The sequence below is a fragment of the Myotis lucifugus genome, unplaced genomic scaffold (assembly GCF_000147115.1).
Source record: "Myotis lucifugus unplaced genomic scaffold, Myoluc2.0 scaffold_22, whole genome shotgun sequence".
Classification (NCBI taxonomy): Eukaryota; Metazoa; Chordata; class Mammalia; order Chiroptera; family Vespertilionidae; genus Myotis; species Myotis lucifugus.
The window spans coordinates 4649726-4671817 of NW_005871070.1; the positions used below are offsets into that span (position 1 = coordinate 4649726).

The window sequence follows — 22092 nt, forward strand, 5'->3', positions numbered from 1 at the left end:
CCAAAAAAGCCATTTGGGGGGGGCCCATTGGGGAATGACCAAGCCCGCCATGCAGAGTGTTTAGGTTCGATCAGCCACACAAGCCAGATCAGGCAGACAAGGCAGGTGAGCGGTCCCAGATTGGGAGAGGGATTGGGCCTAAACTGGCAGTTGGACATACCCCAAGGGTCCCAGATTACAGAGGGTGCAGGCTGAGCTGAGGGACAACCCCCCCCGCCCCTTACCCCCATGCACGAATTTCATGCACCGGGCCACTAGTTGTATAACATAAGGCATGTGAAATCTACCATCCCCAGGATTGTTTGATCTGTTTTTGTAACTCAGTCAGTAAAGGAAATTGTTAGAACAATATATGCTGTCTTCTAGCAATTACTATTTTTCTAAATTTAGAAGCCATACTTTCTTGTCTGGCTGTACCATATGCTGTTTAAGTCAGGAATTATGTTAATTTTTATCCTATGGCTGCATTTCTCAGTTATACTAATTATTTTGTAGATAGGGGAGTTTATGTCCCTTGGATCTTTTCTGCGTTATTGTCCAGATACCTAGTAATTTAACAGTATGTTGCTCTTTGTCCCTTAGTTTGTTCACTAGAGAGTTGGTTGATTTTATGTTAGAGGTGCGTTCTTACCAGTAATGGACCTGGTAACTCAGAAACAATTTTTTGTTAAGAAAAAATGGTAAAGAGCACAGGTCATCAAACTTTTTCTTAAAGGGCCAGATAATCAATATTTTAGGGTTTGCAGGCCACAGGGTGTCTGTTGCACCTACTCAACTCTCAGATTATATGTGAGAAAGCAGTCAGACAATACCTGAAGGTGTGGGTGTGGTTGTGTTCCAGTAAAAATGCAAAAACAGGTGGAAGGCTAGATTTGGCCTCTTGGCCAGTGATATGCCAGTTTCTGGTAAAGAAGATTGTTGAAGGAATATAGTAATAAGTTAGAGACATAATAATCTGCACTAGCCTAAAGATATATTGTGTCAAACTGTACTTTGTATTTTATAAATTTTTGATCATAATAGTAAAATGTGCTTCTTGTAAAACTTTCATTTTACAATATAGAAATTGAACAGGCACTGTAACCTACACCCTAGAGCAGTAGTTCTCAACCTTCTGGCCCTTTAAATACAGTTCCTCATGTTGTGACCCAACCATAAAATTATTTTCGTTGCTACTTCATAACTGTAATGTTGCTACTGTTATGAATCGTAATGTAAATATCTGATATGCAGGATGGTCTTAGGCGACCCCTGTGAAAGGGTCGTTTGACCGCCAAAGGGGTCTCGACCCACAGGTTGAGAACCGCTGCAGAGTTTAGTACTATTAACAAAATCTTACAGATTTGAATGTATATGATAAATGGGTGAAGAGCAGAATTGCAGAAGTGGGAGAAAGTGAAGGTACATAATGTTAGAGATGTAATGTTAGAGATGGGGCCTTGCTGGTAAGGGGTGATGAATAGGAAAAATAGCCCTTGGGCTTTTTACCCCTTGCATTAAAATTGCCACTGTGGTGGTAATATGCCCTGCCTCCCTCCTCCTGAGGGTAGATCTTTGTGCACAGCAGTATTGTAATGTAACAACAACTTTGTAGGTAGACACAAAGGAGGCAAGTAGTACAAACACTTTGCAGGAGGTGGTGAAAATCTGGTGTAGAAGGGCAACTGTACATCACTGGTTACTGACTACCCAATTTTTCTGCTTGGTGACACATATAGTAGAGATTTCTGGCACTTGTGCCATTGCTCTCCTTGTTATTTTGAACAGTGTTAACAAATGTAAATAGTATTTATTGCAGCTGTGTAAAGTCTGTCCCCCTGCAATGGCACCAAATACCGATATACCAAGTACCTCAGGCTACCAAATACTGACCTGCTATTGCTGTCCAATATAGGAGCCAGTACTTGGTTAGTAAGAATTTGAAATGTGTCAAAATAAAGAAGTGTAATAAGTGTACGATACATACTAGATTTTGAAGACCTAGTACCCCCAAAATATAAAAATAATTCAATATTGATTACATATTGAAATGAAAGTATTTTGGGATATATTGGGTTAAATAAAATAGAAAATTAATTTCATTAGTGTTTCTTTAAAAAAAATTTTAATGTAGCCACTAGAAAATTTTAAGTTATATGTGTGGCTGGTGTTCTATTTCTGTTAGCACTGTTTTAGAGACTAGTTAATATGTAAGGTACCTAGATTTAAAGTTTGTTTTTCTTAAATAGTACCATAGTTTAAATAATAGTTTAAATTATTAGAAGTACACCTCACGTAATATATATGTGCTAACCATGTGATGGCTTGGGAAGCTAAGTTTTACAGATATGTTTGTTTCTATAGAAAAAAGAAATTAAACCTATAAAGTCATCTAAGTACATTACAGTTTTAGGCAGTAAAACAAATAAGACCTCTTTCAAGATCCATTCATTCCTTTTATTCTATACCAGTGGTCGGCAAACTCATTAGTCAACAGAGCCAAATATCAACAGTACAACGATTGAAATTTCTTTTGAGAGCCAAATTTTTTAAACTTAAACTATATAGGTAGGTACATTGTTATTAACTTAATTAGGGTACTCCTAAGCTGGCCTTTGCTAAAAACGTCCTCAATCTGATTGAGGTACGTTCACTGAGGTCGACCCCTTCCCACTCTCCCATCCACACTCGTCTTGTATACTTGTTTTGTCTATCTCCTTTCGTTCATCCTCTCTATATGTCCAAACCGTCTCAACATACCTTTCTCAATCCTCGACACTACATCTTCTTTCACTCCACAACGTTCCTTAAAATTAACTTAATAAACTTTACTTAAAGCTTTAAGTCTTAGTTAAGCTATAGGTACATTGAATAAAACTTGATATCATACTTAACAATGATATTATTTATTAATAAAATTAAATTCCTAACATCCATAAAATTAAATCATGACAATGACTGACAAACACTAATGTGAACAATGGCCTTGCATCTCCTTGGAAAGTTTGAGTAAGTCAGGTTTGTATGTTGTTTTTAATTTTAGGCACGATTCCGGGTTCTCATCAATAAGACGACTTCTCAATTTACTCTTGATAAGGTTCATGCTTGAAAATGATTGTTTGCATAAATATGTAGATCCGAATAAGGAAAGAACAGCAAACGCTAGTTTTTCCAGTTGATTATATGAGTCAGGAATACTATTCTAGGTCTTAAAAATCAACATATCTTCCTTCTCCAGGTCTTTCAAAGCAGACCACTTGTGCTGTGAACTAAGTTCACATTTGTTTTTCTCCAATATTTCTATATCAGCACAAAGACGTTCAAATTTTGAGCTCCACAGTTCTTTGTTTTTTAAACCCAGCAATTGCATTTCAAAGTTGCCAATGTCATTATTAAAGGGAGAAAAATTTAATTCTGTTACAGTAGCATTGAGAAGTTTTTTAACAAAGGCTAACGTCGCTTTGCTGTTTCTGAATTCCTGAAACCTGTTGAGAAAAGCTTCCCTCATATTTAAAAGTGTTGTTTTGAAATAGCAAATGTCAGTATCAGAATTATTTTCTTGGCGATGTTTCAACAGGCTTGGAAAGTGAATCAAAGTTTCTCTTTCAAAATCTTGAACAAAAAGAGATAATTTGTTTTTGAATGAAATAACTTCTTCTAACATCGAAAAAACTGTGTTTCCTTTCCCCTGTAGTTTACGATTAAGCTGATTTAGATGAGACTTAACGTCTACCATGAAATAAAATTTTTGGATCCACTGATCGTTCGTTAGTTCTGGATAGTGAACACCCTTCTCAAGGAGAAATGCTTTAATTTCTGTTAATAAGGAAGTGAAACGTTTCAAAACGTTTCCTCTTGATAACCAACGTACCTTGTTATGCAGCAGAAGATCTGCGTACTCTCCATTTCAACTAAAAATTCTTTAAATTGGCCATGATTAAGAGCTTTAGCTATAATGGAGTTGATAATCTTAATCACCAAGTCCATAACTTTGCAAAATTCTTCTGGAAATGTCTGAGCACAAAGCGCTTCTTGATGAATGATGCAATGGTAAATAAGTATCTCGTGATTAATTTTTTCTTTTAAAATAGCAACAAACCCATTTCTTACGCCAGTCATACTTTTCAACCCATCTGTTGAAATTGAGACAATTTTATCAAGTGGAATATGATGTTTTTCAGTGCACTCAATTGCATCATTTGCTATATCCTCTCCACGTGTTTGACCTTTGAGTGGCAATAATCCTAAAAGTTCTTTAGGACCTGTAGATGAAATAAATCGTACAAAAAGTGAAACTTGCGCTGTATCATTTATGTCACAAGACTCATCAACTGCTATTGATAAAGCTGAAACCAATTTAAGATCTTCGACTTGCTGGTTGGTTATATTCGAAGACATTTTGACTGTTGTATCTTTCACTGTTTTAGCAGACAATGGTAACTCTTAAATTTTTTTTAGAATATCTGCTTTGTTCTTAAAATCCCGAAAAGCTCTTCGGATGCATTTATAAAACAACTTTTTATGTATTCGCCGTCTGTATACGGTTTTCCTCTCTTAGCAATCTCTTGACTAACCACAAAACTTGCAATATTAACATTGTTGGAAGATTGCATCCAGTAATTAAATACAGAACTTGATTTTTCTTGACTCTTCTGAAGTTCCTCAACTGCTTTCTGCCTTGCATCACTGACAGGATATTTAGTACTAAATGACACGTGTTTAGTTGTAAAGTGTCTCTCCAAATTTGATTTCTTGTTATGCGCCAATTTTTCCTGACAAATAAGACAGGTCAGAAGGCCATTTAAGTTTTGAATAAACGCGAAAGTCTCCGTCCATTCAACTTTAAATTCACGGTTTTCGTCTTCCGGTTTTCTTTGCTTCTTTGTAGCCATGTCAAACAAGGCACCTAAAAAAATGTTTCATTTTATAATAATAAAGCCACCAACACAAAATAATTACAATTCTTAAATTGATGACAAAAATACCTGTAGGATTTGCAGCTGGTTGGAAAAATACAGGTAACTTTAAGCTTCAAGTAGGTACTTTTGTCACCCGCGCGCGATTTTCGGACGCGACTAGCACTAACCACTGCACAATGAGACTGCTGACTGACTGGCTCACGCAACTCCGTGCATGAGTCGCGCGCGTGCCTCCCTTGCGCTGTGTATCCCTCGGCCCACCTGCACCGCATCTCCCATCGCCCGACCGACCAACACCCCCCACTTCCGAACCACTTCAAACTAGACTCACCCAGGCTGAAAACCGACTTCTGCGCACGGGCCACGAAGTTTCAATCGCACTGTACATGCGCGCCCGCACGTGGTATTTTGTGGAAGAGCCACACTCAACGGGCCAAAGAGCCGCATGTGGCTCGCAAGCTGTGGTTTGTCGACCACTGTCCTATACCATTGATACCCATCTATTGGGTATGTCTGTTACCTCTCTCTAAGCTGATATTACTTATCTGACATAGATTTTCTTGCTTATAAGAACCAGATTATATTCCTTTTTTCTCTTTGGCATTTCTTACTTCAACTCTGTTTCCTTTACAACCCTAATTCTTTAATGCCACTTCCTTCTAGTTTTTCTTGATCTTTTTTGCCTGCCTCTCCTCCTTTCCTTCCTCTGAATTCCCAAAGGATATCTGTCTCTGTAATATAAAGGTAGTCATTCTGTACTTTGTATTTTAATGATATACATCCATTATCTACTCTACTAAAGCCAAGTCATGTAACTTGGCTTATGTATGCTATCTCTTTAGATCTCATTTATGTTAAAGTATGAGTAGTTTCTCTTTATTTCCATATATTTCATTTTTGTTGTTGTTGTTCTACAGACAAATATACAAATGAAAGTACCTTAATGGAATTACCCCAAATCTTTGGAGATCAGACTACTACAGGGATAACCTAAATAGATTTACTCACTAGGAAGTAAACATATACTTTTTAGAATGATGGGAGAAGGAAAGAGGGATTTCAAGAAGGAGAAAAAGTTAAAGAATAGTGAATTATATCGGCTACATGTAATTATTGCAAAGAAGACCAGAGTATGGGGGAGGGCGCAGAATATGAATGTCTTACCATTTAGAGGCAACCACTGTTAACCCTATTGCATATGTCTGACCTTTTCTATTTGAAAATATGTTTGTTGTAGCCCTGACTGATGGAGCTCAGTTAGCTGGACGTCCTCCTATGCACTGAAAGGTTGCCGTTTGATTCCTGATCAGGGCACATGCCCGGGTTACAGGCTCGATCCCTCATAGAGGGCACTTTCACATAGATGTTTCTCTCTTTCTCCTCCCTTCCTCGTAAAAAAAAATCAATAAAATTTTTTAAAAGAAAATATCTTTATTATTAAAATAATACAAGTACATACTCCTTATAAAAATTCAAACAGTGTAGAAATATTTAGAATTAACAAATTTTCCTTTTTCTTCCTTCTCAGTTCCTCCCTTTCTCCATAGGGAACATCTGTTTATAATATTTGTATAAATACAAACCCTCTTGTTATTATAATCAGTGTTTATGGGATTGTGTTATTCACTAATTTGATTTTTTTCTACTTAGAATATACAAAAAATCTTTCCAAATTATAGACCTCTTGCATTTTAAAAGTGACAGGATAAAATTTTTTTAAAGAAATGCCCATATTAAAAAATTCCAATAGTGCAGAAAAGGATTGCGTAGAATGGTCATCCAGTCCCATGCCTATTACCTTAATTTTTGTATATTGTTTCAGAAATATTTTATGCTTTTTTAGGTTCTCTTTCTTTTTCTTTCTTTCTTTCCTTTTTCTTTTATTTTTAATGCAAATAGGATCATATTGTCATATATAGAAAAACCTGAACATTTTTCCCTATTAACATATTATTTAAGAACTGTTCTTATACTGTGTAATGACTATGATTTTACATCATATGACGTACTATAATTTACTTAACCTTTCTCTGATTATTAGATGCTTACATTTCAGTTTTTCACTATTATGTTAAAGCCTTTTAAATTCATGGTTAAGCCCTAGCCGGTTTGGCTCAGTGGATAGAGCATCAGCCTGCGTACTGAAAGGTCCCATGTTCGATTCCGGTCAAGGGCATATGCTCGGGTTGTGGCTTGATCCCCAGTAAGGGACGTGCAGGAGTAAGCCAATCAATAATTCTCTCTCATCATTGATGTTTCTATCTCTCTCTCCCTCTCCCTTCCTCTCTGAAATCAATAAAAGTATATTTAAAAATTCATAGTTAAAAAATAAAATTTGTAGTTAAGTGCTTGAATTCACTCCAGTGTTTGGATTGCTTTGGAGCAAAAGCTTAAAATTAGAAGAATGAAAAGGAAAGGTTGAGTTTATTTTCAGTTGCACTTTGAGTTTCAAAAACTAATGGAAATCAAAGTCTAATTTTGGCTGAATGTACTTTTAAATTGCAAAATATAAATATCTAGTTTATTATACTTTTTCTCAGGTTTATATTAATGTGTAAGCTGTCCAGTTACTAAACCCTTGTTTGAGTTCTATGATTCTATGTAAATTTTTGCAATAGAGGCACAATTATTTATCAGCATTTAATGTAAAATTTGTGAAATGATAGGTAATAGATTTTTATTTTTGTTTTTTAATCAGTGACTTTTTTGAACGAACCATTCTGTGCAACAGTCTTGTGTGGAGTTGTGCTGTGACGGGTAGACCTGGACTGACCTATCAGGAAGCACTTGAGTCAGAAAAAAGAGCAAGACAGAATCTTCAGAGTTTTCCAGAACCACTAATTATTCCAGTTTTATACTTGACCAACCTTACCCATCGTTCACGCTTACATGAAATTTGTGATGATATTTTTGCATATATCAAGGATCGATATTTTGTCGAAGAAACTGTGGAAGTCATTAGGAACAATGGTGCAAGGTAAAGTACTTTTAATTTTTTTTGATCTGCAGATACCCCCATTGCTTAAAATCCAAGATACACAAAAAGCTGAAATGAAGAAAGCTTCTCTTTTACTATCCTCCAGCTACCCTGTTACCCTTCCCACACAGCTCTAGTGTTTAATTTCTTATGTATTTTTCTAAAGCTAATATTTATTAGACCACCAAAAACACGCACAGGCAGGCACACACACACACACACACACACACACACACACAATCTCCTGCCCACTTTAATACAAAAGGTAACACACTATACTGTATCTTTCATCTTGATTTTGATGAATAATTGGATACTTTTTAAAATTAATTGTAGAAGCAACAAATGGTAAAAATTGAAGAATTTTTCATGTCTAGAAAAAGTTATATCTTTAGCCCCAGCTGGTTTGGATCAGTGGATATAGTGTTGGCCTGTGGACTGAAGGGTGCCAGGTTCGATTCCAGTCAAAGGCACATGCCCCGGTTAAAGGCTCGATCCCCAGTAGGGGGTATGCTGGGAGCAGCTGATCAGTGATTCTCTTTCATCACTGATGTTTTTATCTCTCTCTCCCTCTCCCTTCCTCTCTGAAATAAATAAATAAATAAATAAATAAATAAATAAATAAATAAATAAATAAATAAATAAATGTTATATCTTTATTTTGGGGGGAGAGATTAACATGTCACCAGTAATCTCACCAAGAACATACCCTTTTAAAAACAAATCAAATTATAAATACTGTTTTGGAGTATGTTTTATGGTTTTTGGTGATATACTTAGAAAACAGATTTTTGTGTTCGATCTATATCACCAAAAGAAATAATAGGATCATTTCTGGGGAGGACAGTTTTTTTCTTCTTATAGTCACTGTTTTTATTTTACTTATGCCAGAAATGTTTTCTGAATTACAAATCATTGAGATGCATTAAACTTTAACATTAGGAATATAGCTTACATCTAAAAATGAATTGGTTCATTGTGTTTTATATAGTTTTTTTTAAAAAATATACTTTATTGATTTTTTACAGAGAGGAAAGGAGAGGGATAGAGAGTTAGAAACATCGATGAGAGAGAAACATCGATCAGCTGCCTCCTGCACACTCCTTACTGGGGATGTGCCCGCAACCAAGGTACATGCCCTTGACCGGAATCGAACCTGGGACCCTTGAGTCTGCAGGCGGATGCTCTGTCCACTGAGCCAAAACAGTTAGGCCTGTTTTGTTTTTTTGTGTGTGTGTGTTTTTTTATAATACTTTAAAAATGGATTTCAGGTATTTGTAGCTGTTAACAGTGGTATACTAGGTGATATTACAGAAATGGGAAATTTGGGAGTCACAATTATTCATCAGGAAACATACCTCTTAAGAAGGCTTTAAATGATAAAGTATGAAAAATTAGTATTTTTATGCAAACTTTTAAGGCTTAATTTTCATAATACACATTGACCATTCTTAATCTCTATGCAGGAAAGGAGAAATTGTGGAAGACTCCTTACTTTTTGCCTTTATCAGGAGCCTCAGGAAGTAATATTATGAGTCTAGCCATCTTTGCTCTCAGCTCAGGCCTAGATAGTTCTGATTGCTCTGATATTGTGTTTCACATGTTGCTTAGTGATTTTAAGTATCACTTATAGGCTAGAGACACTGGTTTGGTATTGGGGATACAAAAAGGATTAAGATGCCCTTTAAGATTCAGTTAAGAAAGAGACAACCATTTCAACTTGCCAAGTATTAAAATTAATGTATGAATGAAGTAATTCAGGAGCATCCAGGTTCAGAATGCCACAAAGGCTATGTCTGGGTTCCCTGCTCTCATGCTAACACTAGATATTTTAGTTTTTCAGTCTTTGCCATATCTGATGATATCTCAGTGTCTGTTTGTTCAGGTTCTTTGCCCATTTTTTCTTTTGACTTGATTGTCTTCAGTAGATTTGTGAGAGCTATTTATTAAATACTAGGCATATTATACTTCTGTCTTACTGTTGCAAATATTTTGCCATTTCACTTTTTGTTTTTTCTTAACGATGCAGTTAGTATAAATTTTTAAAAATGTGTATGAACAATATAATATAATTAAGAAATAAAGAATAAAAGTGCAATCAGTAGTTATGCCCTTGGCTTTAATATAATATTTTTATCTTTAATTTTTGTTTATAGTTTGGGAAAACTTATAAATTTCTAATTTTATGGGAGGCAGAATAGTGTGATAGTGAAGGATCTAGGCTTTGGAGTCAGACTGCCTTTTTGAACAATTGACATCCTTTCAGGTTATTATGAGACTATGTTGGGGGGTATACATTTTGAATTGCTACATAAATAGAATATAGTAGTAGCATTTTACCATGGTGGTGGGGTGGGATGATAAGGCTGCTATTGGGCAAATAGGCTTATATGGAAGTTAATATTTTTCTTCTATTACTCACTAGCTTTTCTATTAAAATTTAAATTTTGTTATAATTAAGCTTCAAGCCTGACTTAAGATTTCTGCTACTTTAGATCTTGAGTTTCTGAGTACACCCTTTCTTTTTACCCTTTTCACTTAAATCTCAGTTAAAATAATTTTAATATGTAAACTTGCCTAATGACTAGATTTCCTTTTGGTTGGAATGGTGCCTCCACCACCTACTTACCACCTGCATAACTTTTGGGAAAATATTTAACATCATTCATCTCTCTTTTGCATACTTAGTAGAATTATTGTGAAGATAAACTGAGATGCTGTATGTGAAGTACCAGGCACATAGCAAGTGTTCAATAAATAAGTTTAAAAGTTAATCTTTTTCCATTTTGATTTTTGAGTTCTCTGTCATGCTTATAAACTCTTATTCTAATTGTAGTTTCTGGAATTTCTATTTGGGTTTTTGTTTTTATAAATTGGATTATAGGGTGATGGTCTAAGCTGTTTAGATAGCCAAGGGCCTTATCAAGTCAGTGACCATTCCTATGTTTCTGGCACTTTTAAATAATGCTGTTCTGTCCTGTGGGGACAGCTTTTAAGATGACTCTTGTAATGTGTTCTCTTGCTTCCGTGTGTAGTGGTGAGAGTGTCTGTCCCCTTTAATAAACCATAGTCAATAGTACTGATTTCATTATTATACTAGAGGCCCAGTGCACAAAATTTATGCACTGGGGGGGGGGGGTCCCCTTAGACCGGCCTGCGCACTCTTGCAGTCGGGACCCCTCGCTCCTTACTGCCCGCCTGCAGTGGAGGCAGGAGAGGCTCCTGCCACCGCCACTGGGTTCATCAGCCATGAGCTGGCTCCTGGCTAAGCAGTGCTCCCCCTGTGGGAGCGCACTGACCACCAGGGGGCAGCTACTGTGTTAGCATCTGCCCCCTGGTGGTCAGTGTGTGTCATAGCGACCGGTTGTTCCAGCGGTCGTTCCGCCGTTTGATCGATTTGCATATTAGGGTTTTATTATATAGGAGAGAATTAGTGACTTTCCTTGCTGTTTTCCATGGAGATGTTTTGAGGGATAATATATTAGGTACAGGCCATCTTAATTCTCCAAGCTGCTGCAACCCAGTAAAATAAAGATCTTTGTAAATTAATATTAGAAAAGGAAAAAAAACTCCTATTACGTTAATATGAGGAAATGAGTTGGCATGATGTTTTTCATTTGGACTGTGTTCTAGACCCCCCAAGAATACATGTCCCTTCTGGCGTCACATCTACTTGTGTAACTTGATATTGAGTTCAATTTTGGGATGATGGAAGTGGTAAGATCCTGGCATCCTCAAAGAGGGGCTAGGATAAGTCCAGCTTCTGTGATGAGAGAAAATCCAGGTTTGCTTTCCTAAGTATTCTGTTGTTGTTTTTTCATCCTCACCTGAGGATACATTTATTGATCTGAGAGAGAGAGAGAGAGAGAGAGAGAAACATCGATTAGTTGCCTCCCATTTATGTCTCGATCGGGTATTGAACCTGCAACCCAGGTATTTGCCCTGATTTAGAATTGAACCCACAGCCTTTTGCTGTATGAAACCACTCTCCAACTAACTGAGCCCCCCCCCCCCGCCCCCCCGCCCAAGGCATTCCTGTTGATTTTTATTTGTAGACTTCTTTGGCCTTTCTACCTTGCTGTGGCATGAGGCTTATTGGTAGGGGGCTTATTTAGAGAAATAAATGAATTTCTCCCAGTAACTGAGAAATAGCAGGCATTTACATGAGGTCCATTAGTATAAGGTATCAGTGCTCCCACTCCCACCTTTCATTCTTCATCCTTTCTCCACAGAATGTGAAGTTGCAAGAATTTGCTTACATGGTGCACACATTTTCATCACTCTGCTTTTTGTTGTTGTTAACTGAGCGTTATTGAGATATAATTCATACACCATAAAACTTGCCCATTTAAAAGTGCAATTCAGTGGGTTTTCGTATATTCACAAAGTTATGAGGCTATCACCACTACCTAATTACGGAATATTTTCATCACCCCAAGAAGTCCTGTGTTAGCAGACACTACCAACTACCCTCTCCCTTCAGCCCATGGCAACCACTAATCTATATGTTCTGTCTCTGGATTTGCTTATTCTGGACATCCTATATAATAAAGAGGTAATATGCATATTAACCCTCATGCCCTCACAAGATGGCTGCCTATGACCAGGCCGGCAGGGGTGGGTTAGTGAGGGATGACTAAATGACTGAACAAGCAGGCTGCGTAGGGCAACCAAGCCGGCAGGAGGGCCATGAGGGGTGACCAGGCCAGTGCGGGGGGCAGTTGGGGGCGACCAGGCCGGCAGGGAGGGGGCAGTTAGAAGGGACCAGGCCGATGGGAGGTGGGCAATAAGAGGTGACCAGGCAGGCAGGCAGGTGAGTGATTAGGAGCCAGTGGTCCAGGATAGTGAGAGGGATGTCTGACTGCCGGCTTGGTTCGGGCCTAAACCGGCAGTCGGACATCCCACAAGGGGTCCTGGATTGGAGAGGGTGCAGGCTGGGCTGAGGGGACCCCCCTCCCATGCATGAATTTCGTGCACCGGGCCTCTAGTCTCATATAAATAGAATCATAATATGTATCCTTCTGTGTGGTTTCTTTCATTTACTGTAGTGTTTTCAAGGTTCATCCACATTGTAGATCTATCTGTGTCTTATTTCTTTTTTATTGATAAACTAGAGGCCCGGTGCATGAAATTCATGCATGGGGGGTGTCCCTCAGCCCAGCCTGCACCCTCTTTAATCCGGGACCCCTCAGGGGATGTCCGACTGCTGCGGGATTGGGCCTAAACTGGCAGTCGGACATCCCTCTCGCAATCTGGGACCACTGGCTCCTAACTGCTCACCTGCCTGCCTGCCTGATTGCCCCTAACAACCTCTGCCTGCTTGCCTGATGCCCCTAACTGCTCCCCTGCAGGCCTGATCACCCCTAATCGCTCTTCCCTGCCCACCTGATCGCCCTAACCACCTCTGCCTCGGCCTCTGCTCTGAGCTTTGTCCAGAAGGATGTCTGGAAGATGTCTGGTCTATCCGGTCTAATTAGCATATTACCCTTTTATTAGTATAGATTCTGCTATATGGATCTATTGCATTTTGTTTATCTGTTCATCAGTTCATGGACACTTCAGTTGTTTTCACTTTTGAGCCATTATAAATAACTAGAGGCCTGATGCACGAAAATCGTGCAAAAGTAGGCCTTCCTTCCCCTGGCTGCTGGCACTGGCTTCCCTCTGGCACCCAGGACCCGGGCTTCCCTTGCAGCCCGGGCTTCATTGGCAAGGTTGTCCGGAAGAACCTCCCAGTCTAATTAGCATATTACACTTTTATTATATAGGGATGCTATTAAGAACATTCATGTACAAGTTTTTGTTTGAACTTATGTTTTCAGTTCTCTTGGGTATATGTCTAGTATTCTAGTAACTGCTAAGTCATATAGTAACTGTGTTGGATGGAGGAACATCCAAGATGTTTTCTAAAGCAGCTGTGCCACTTTATATTCCCACTTGCAATGTATGAGAGTTCAAGTTTCTCCATTTCCTCACCAAGTCATATGTATGGACAATTTAGTATTGTCCATCTTTTTTATTTTGCCATCCTAGTGGGTGTGAAGTGGTATCTCACTGTAGTTTTGATTTACATTTCCCTAATGACTAATTATGTTGAGTATCATTTCATGTGCTTATTGATCGTTTGTATATCTCCTTTGGAGAAATGTCTATTCTGGTCCTTTGCCCGTTAAAAAAATATATCTTTTTATTGATTTCAGAGAGGAAGGGAGAGGGAGATGGAGAGAGAGATAGAAACATCAATGATGACAGAGAATCATGGATCAGCTGCCTCCTGCATGCCTCCTACTGGGAATTGAGCTCACAACCTGGTCATGTGCCCTGACTGGGAATCGAATCGTGACCTTCTGGTTCATAGGTCGATGCTCAACCACTGAGTCATGCTGGTCTGGCCCTTTCCCGTTTTAAAATGGGTTATTTATATTTTTATTACATAGTTGTAAGTTGTTTTTTGATACTAAGGAGCAGATATATGATTTATTCCATTCTTTGGAATTGCCTTTTCACTTTCTTTTTTTTTTTAATCAAATCTTTATTGTTCAGATTATTACAGTTGTTCCTTCTTTTTTCCCCCCATAGTTCCCCTCCACCCGGTTCACCTCCCACCCTCCACCCTCACCCCCCCACCACTGTCCTCATCCATAGGTGCACGATTTTTGTCCAGTCTCTTCCCGCATACCCCACACCCCTTTCCACCCCAAGAATAGTCAGTCCACTCCCTTTCTATGCCCCTGATTCTATTATAATCACCAGTTTATTCTGATCATCAGATTATTTATTCACTTGATTTTTAGATTCACTTGTTGATGGATGTGTATTTGTTGTTCATAATTTGTATCTTTACCTTTTTCTTCTTCCTCTTCTTAAAAGATACCTTTCATGCCCTAACCGGCTTGGCTCAGTGGATAGAGCATCGGCCTGTGGACTCAAGGGTCCCAGGTTCGATTCCGGTTGGGGGCATGTACTTGGTTGCGGGCACATCCCCAGTAGGGGGTGTGCAAGAGGCAGCTGATCGATGTTTCTCTCTCATCAATGTTTCTAACTCTCTATCCCTCTCCCTTCCTCTCTGTAGAGAATCAATAAAATATATTTAGAAAAAAAAAAGATACCTTTCAGCATTTCATATAATACTGGTTTGGTGGTGATGAACCCCTTTAGCTTTTCCTTATCTGTGAAGCTCTTTATCTGACCTTCAATTCTGAATGATAGCTTTGCTGGATAAAGTAATCTTGGTTGTAGGTTCTTGGTATTCATCACTTTGAATATTTCTTGCCACTCCCTTCTGGCCTGCAAAATTTCTGTTGAGAAATCAGCTGACAGTCGTATGGGTACTCCCTTGTAGGTAATTGACTGTCTTTCTCTTGCTGCTTTTAAGATTCTCTCTTTGTCTTTTGCTCTTGTCATTTTAATTATGATGTGTCTTGGTGTGGTCCTCTTTGGATTCCTTTTGTTTGGGGTTCTATGCGCTTCCTGGACTTGGAAGTCTATTTCTTTCACCAGGTAGGGGAAGTTTTCTGTCATTATTTCTTCAAATAGGTTTTCAATATCTTGCTCTCTCTCTTCTTCTAGCACCCCTATAATTCGGATGTTGGTATGCTTGAAGCTGTCCCAGAGGCTCCTTACACTATCTTCGTATTTTTGGATTCTTTTTTCATTTTGCTTTTCCGGTTGGGTGTTTTTTGCCTCTTCGTATTTCAAATCTTTGACTTGATTCTTGCGATCCTCTGGTCTGCTGTTGGGAGTCTGTATAATATTCTTTATTTCAGTCAGTGTATGCTTAATTTCTAGTTGGTCCTTTATCACAACATCGAGGGTCTCACTAGATTTCTTGAGGGTCTCATTAAGTTTATCGGCAGTTTCTAGAACATTCTTGAAAAACCTTAAAAGTGTGGTTTTGAACTCTATATCCAGTAGTTTGCTTTCCTCCATTTCTGTCATTTGTGTCCTGTTTCTTTGTCTCAGCATTTTTTATGCTTTGCTGTGTCGATAGAGTGGCTTTCTGTGCTAAGTGTCCTATAGGGCCCAGTGGCTCAGCCTCCCCAATTACCTGAGGTAGACACTCTTGGTGCACCCCCTTGTGGGCTTTGTGCATAGTCTTGTTGTAGTTAAGCCTTGATTGTTGTAGGTAACACTGGGAGGATTTGACCTCCAGGCCAATTGGCTGTGAGAATCAGCTGTGTCTACTGTGGGAGAACTTCTGTGCTGAAGACACCCTTATGGGGCAAGACTTGCTTCAGTGGGGCTTTGGTGCTCACTGAGTCTGCCCCCTGAGTGTGGCCCTTATGGATCTGAGGAGTTGTAATTGGATGGTCCCACTCTGACCACTGGGTACACTGGTTCTTGCATCTAAGGAGGTGCTAATCTAGCCTCTGCCTGCGGCTACCCAGCAGAAGCCAATTGTAAAGCAATGCAAGTTGCTCTGGGGCTTTGGGGCAGCTGCAGTTTGTTAAGTTATTTTCAGATTATAAAGGGCCGGGCCTTTCATATGCAAAAGCCTCAGTGCATGGCTTGGGCAGGGCAGGTCCCAGGGGATCAACTGGGCGGGCCGGCGGAGCGAGCAGTATGGCTGCTCTCAGTCCTGCCCTCAGGCCCAGCAATCGCTGTGAGCGCCTCCGAGAGAAAGCTGCCCTCGAGTTCCGACCGATGCCAGACAGTCTCGTTTCTCCCCGTATTAGTCTGGGTCCCCAGAGACTCCCCCGGAACTGGAGCTCAGAGCTTGAGACTCCCTCCCGATTGAAAAAGACATTCGTGTCCTCAGCCGCCAGCCCTCTCCGCCTGCACCTCCACACCTTTGTATTTTACTTCCGCACGGCACCTCCTCTGAGTCTCGGTATGCTTTTCTCTTTCCTTCTAGTTGTAGAATTTCCACTCAGCCAGCCTTCCTGTGGTTCTGGATGATGTCCGTTCCGTCTTTTAGTTGTATTTTTGAAGTGGTTGTGCGAGGCAGCAATCTCCAGTGTTTACCTATGTCGCCATCTTGGTTTCTCCCTCACTTTCTTGATAGTACCATTTGTAGCGCCATCTCCCTTTGCTTTTAACTTTCGTTTCTCCTTGTCACTAGCATCTACCTTTTGTTTCTATCTCTTTGGTAGTACTTATCAGTGGTCCTAAAGACTGCTTCATTCATTAACATGAGAGTTACTGGAAAGAACATGTTAAGTTACAAAGAAATGGAATAGTGGTTGAATTAGTATAGGTTCTCTGGATCTTCTCCTCTCAGTATTCTTTTCTTATTGTCTCATTACCTTTAGGTATTCCTCCCCATTTTCTTTTTCATCTCACAAGTATAGATTAGGTGCTTCCCTCCCCACCAAGACTTAATGATTTAAAATAAGCAATCAGTTAACAGATTCTTCTTGAAGATCCTTTGTCATTGCTATGACAGAGGTAGTAAAGAGAACAACTGACTACTTGACTGAGTCAACAGTTTAGTTCTTTACCCTCCCCATCCTAATAAACACCCAGCATACCTGCCAATCATGCTGACATTAGTTCTCTGCTACTTCCTTAGAGCCTACAGGAGAAGTGAGAAGATGGGTGGTGGTCTTGTGAAAAAAATACTAAACTTGGAGTCAGGTCTCTTAATTCTTAAATAGCTACCAGATGCTTTGTGTACACATTGTATTAGCAAGAGATAAGGCAAAAGTTTACTGTTTCATTTACAGATGAGGAAACAGAGATCTAAAGACGTTAAATATTTTTTTTGTAATTGTTCAGTCTATATGTACTGATCTGCTATTTACTTGCACTGCTCTAGACACTGGAGATATAGCAGTGAACAAAAAGTCATGGAGCTTCTATTCCAGCTTTTTACAAGTAGTCAGTGGTAGGATTTAAATTCAGGTATGGCTGACTTACAAAATCATTTCTTTCAATTTATCAGTCTCCTTGGTTTTGGATTCTGCCCCTTATGATTAGCTGTGTAGCTCTGAGCAAGAAATTTAAACTCTTTAAGCTTTAGTCTTTTTCATCTGTTAAATTGCCTCGTGGGATGAAATGAAATAATGATTGTGAATTTTTAAAAGCCAAATATTGTCATTTGATGTATATTGTAAGTATTTGAGTGTGTTTATTGAGGGCCATGCATTAGGGGTTTTTTTGTTTGTTTGGTTTGGTTTTTGTTTTGAGAGATGCCAGTAGTGATGTGGGGCTCTAATAGCTACCTAAGCCACTGTTGCTTGGAATCAAATTTCCCTGTTTGAAACTCTGAAAGGAAACCCCACAGTTAACAATTTCAGTGTCTTTGAAAGATACAATTGTTGTTTTTGAAGACATTCATCCCACATTTGTATATGATCTTCTGAAAAACACTACACAAGCAGATTTTAAGGCATCTAAGTTTCATTTCACTTTATAATTTTTTAACACATTGCGTACCGCATAGAAATCTCTAAGACATATGCCAGGGACCGCACGTTTTTGGGCAAACTGCACGTTATTTAAATCATCATAATGCACTTTAAGTGTTCTTTTTCAATAATTATAACATTTTTATTTACAAAAACAATTAAACAATTAAAGTTCCTAGTACTTTTTTAACTTCTGGTACTGCGTAAAACATTTTCCTCTATGAAGAGGGACCAAACAAAATTTACATAAGTATCTAGATTCGCTCCTTTTTCCATGGGCGTGAAAAACGGGAACACTCCTGAGTGGTTCTTAAAAGATGGCGCTTGAAACACGAGAAAACTCCTGAGCGGTACGAAATGTGTTAAAAATATTTTTATTGATTTCAGAGAGGAATGGAGAAGGAGAGAGATAGAAACATCAGTGATGAGAGTCATTGATCAACTGCCTCTTGCATGCCCCACACTGGGCATGTGTCCTGACAGGGAGTTGAACTGTGACCTCCCGGTTCATAGGTAGATGTTCAACCACTGAGCCAGGCCAGCTGGGCTATCATTTCTTTTTAAGAAGCCTGACATATCATTGTTTAGTGAAGGATTGGGAGGTTGGTGAGCTAGAGGACTCAGATGTTTGCATGATAATAAACCCATCTTCTGTCACCTACTGTGGAATTGGAGAGTTAAATTAGAAGAAAAGGAGGTAGAAATTGCACAAGTAAACATTTTGGACTGTTGAGTTATTCATTCTCAAGATAGGAGTAGAGTTTGAGAGAACCTGAAAAACTGAGTCAAAATATAATTTTGTATTTAGTAAATTTTTTAAAAAATTAAAGAATTTTGAGCAACTTGCTTTCAGACATTTTACTAGCACAGTCAAGATATTCTGGAAGCTGAAAGAATTTATGAAGATTTGAAGCAACAGGTGTGAGAAGGTACTTCTAAAAGTTGGTATACTGGCAGCAGCAAGAAGTGGCACCTAATAGCAAAGCAGGAGGTGGAATAAACATTTCCTAAGAAGTATACTGGCCTGGCTCAGTATATAATTTGGTCGCATTAGGAGATGTTGCAGAATTGAAACTATGCTCTTAAATTACAATTTTATTTTAATTCTCAGATATTAATAGCTGACCCAAAATTTTTAAAAAGTTATATACTCCTTGGTATTTACCTAAAGGAGTTGGAAACTTATGACTGCACAAAACCTGAATACAAACGTTTATAGCTGCTTTATTAATAATTGCCAAAACAGAAGCAACCAGAATGTCCTTTAGTAGGTGAATGAATAAATAAACTGTGGTACATCTAGACCAGGGGCAGGGAACCTTTTTTCTGCCTATGGCCATTTGGATATTTATAACATCCTTCGAGAGCCATACAAAATTATCATCTTAAAAATTAGCCTGCTATATTTGATCAGACATTTAATTAACTCACCCCTAATGCCTTGGCATGGCCAGACCAAATAATTTCTTGGGCCTTATACGGCTCGCAGGCCAGACGTTCCCCACCCCTGGTCTAGACAAAGATTTGTTTAGAAAAGAAATGAGCTATCAAGCCATGAAAAGACATGGAGGAACCTTAAATGGATATTATTAAGTGAAAGAAGCCAATCCGAAAAGGTATATATGGTATGATTCCAACTATGACATTCTGAAAAAGGCAAAACTGTGGAGACATTAAAAAGATCTGTGGTTGCCAGGGTTGATAGAGATGAATTGGTGGAGCACAGAGGATGTTTAAGGCAGTGAAAATACTCTGGATGGTACTATAATGATGGATACATATTAATACATTTGTCCAAACCCATAGAATGTACCCCAAGAGTGAACCTTATGTAAACTATGGATTTTAGTAATGATGATGTATTAATGTAGGTTCATCAGTTATAACAAATGTTCCACCGTAGTGAGGGATATTGATAATCAGAGAGGCTATGCATGTGTGGGAGCAGAGAATATATGTCTTCCTTTCAGATTTGCTGTGAGCCTAAAGCTGCTCTATAAAACTAAAGTCTTTAAATTTAAAAAAAAAAGTGTGCTCTGCTTATTAAGACTGAAGTTTTGTTTTTTGTGTTTTTTTTAAAATATATTTTATTGATTTTTTACAGAGAGGAAGGGAGAGAGATAGAGAGTTAGAAACATCGATGAGAGAGAAACATCGATAAGCTGCCTCCTGCACATCTCCTACTGGGGATGTGCCCGCAACCCAGTTACATGCCCTTGACTGGAATCGAACCTGGGACCTTTCAGTCCGCAGGCCGACGCTCTATCCACTGAGCCAAACCGGTTTTGGCAAGACTGAAGTTTATATGTTTTTTAAATCTGCTCTTTTTCCTATAAAGATTCATATGTATCAGAGAAAAGTACAAAAGGTGAAGGCATTTTTCCCAATGTGGGTTAAATCAGTAAAATAGCAGAATTGGATTTATATCCAAGAGTTTCATTTGTAGCTAAGTTTTCCCAAATATTATCCCAATACTATTTATATTTAAAATTTATGAAATGTTATCTAGTCAAGAAAAGGTTAAAAGATCACTGTTCAATAGTTTTTAGAACTGCCTTGTAAAATAAAGATTGTAGATACTTTTTAATCTTACAGACTGATACCAATTCTGGCTTCAAATAATGACTAATCAGAGCTCTTAACTATTGAACAATTAAAGTATATTTCCTGTGGCTATGTTGCATTGGGGGATTGCTTCAAGCACTTTAGTCTAATGAAGTAAGAGAAAATTAGCATAGCCTATCATACAGAGAGTAGGCATTTAATATATATTAGAATTGGAAATGAGAAAATGGACTTTTTATCTTTAGGCTCTTTTTATATTACTAACCTAAGTGGTATTAGTGAAACATAATTAATTAAAATGCATTCATATGTAGGACAAAGAGAAATACTAAATATATTGAGAAGATAGTAGGAACAAAAAATATGTGAAGAAGAAATAGTTATTTTTACTTAAACATACATGCTTAGGTGTCAATGACTGGGTGCAGGGAATTAAAGAAAATTTTTTGGAAAAGAGTTATTTGACTAGAATTTGAAGGCAGAGAAAAATATAAATTAGTAGAAAGGATTAAAGGTGGAAGGCTTCTTATTTAGGTTCAAAGATCATAATTTTTATCAACATAAATTTATTATAGCTCTATTTCAGAAAGAAAGCTTTCTGTTGGTCAGCTTCCACTACTGACCTTTTAAGGTCAAAATTCCTGTTCTCAGCCAAGGAGTGGGCTTAAAAAAATCCCAAAATTGTTGTTTTTAATCTTTTGTTCCCAATGACCCTAATATGTCAATGATACAATTTTTACTAGAAACAAAAAGGAGGCTTTGGGGACAGCTAGAGTTTTTTGTTTTCTTTTGTTTTTGGAATTCTAAGTTAGAGTGATACCCATCTTTTTTAGATAGATATTAGATTTGTTGTATGTACCAAGACCCATACTTACCACCTAATTGACTCCTGGATTGCCATTGCAAGTTTAACAGTTACAATTTAGAATCCTTATTTACTTGCATAATAATATAAATTGGGAAGCCATCCTGGAAAACCTTTTTTATACCATACAAATCTTGATTTGTTAGTTGTATATATAATAATTTCTTTTGATCAGTGAGATCCAACAAGTGGAACTACTTCAATTTGCCATCTCATATGTGTTAATGTCTTCAGAAAAGAAATGTTTTTCTTTTAGGTTAAACAATCATTTAAATAACTTACATTCTGTAGGCCTTTATTCTAAATAGTCTAAACTAATAAATCTTTATTAAAGTATATTACTTTCTTATGATAAAAGTCACCCTTTTTAATGTGTATAGTTCTTGACATTTATACCTACAGTCATATAATCCATCACAATAAGACATAGAAGAACAT

General features: G+C 38.0%; 1 protein-coding gene across 1 annotated transcript in view; it reads left to right on the forward strand.

The window, feature by feature from the left end:
• Positions 1 to 22092, forward strand: part of BAZ1A (bromodomain adjacent to zinc finger domain 1A) — a 103248-nt gene that overhangs the window by 9434 nt on the left and 71722 nt on the right. Inside the window, exon 3 of the mRNA XM_023751471.1 lies at positions 7597 to 7875. Within this exon, the coding sequence (XP_023607239.1) occupies positions 7597 to 7875 (279 nt within the window). The remainder of the gene's footprint in view (positions 1 to 7596; positions 7876 to 22092) is intronic.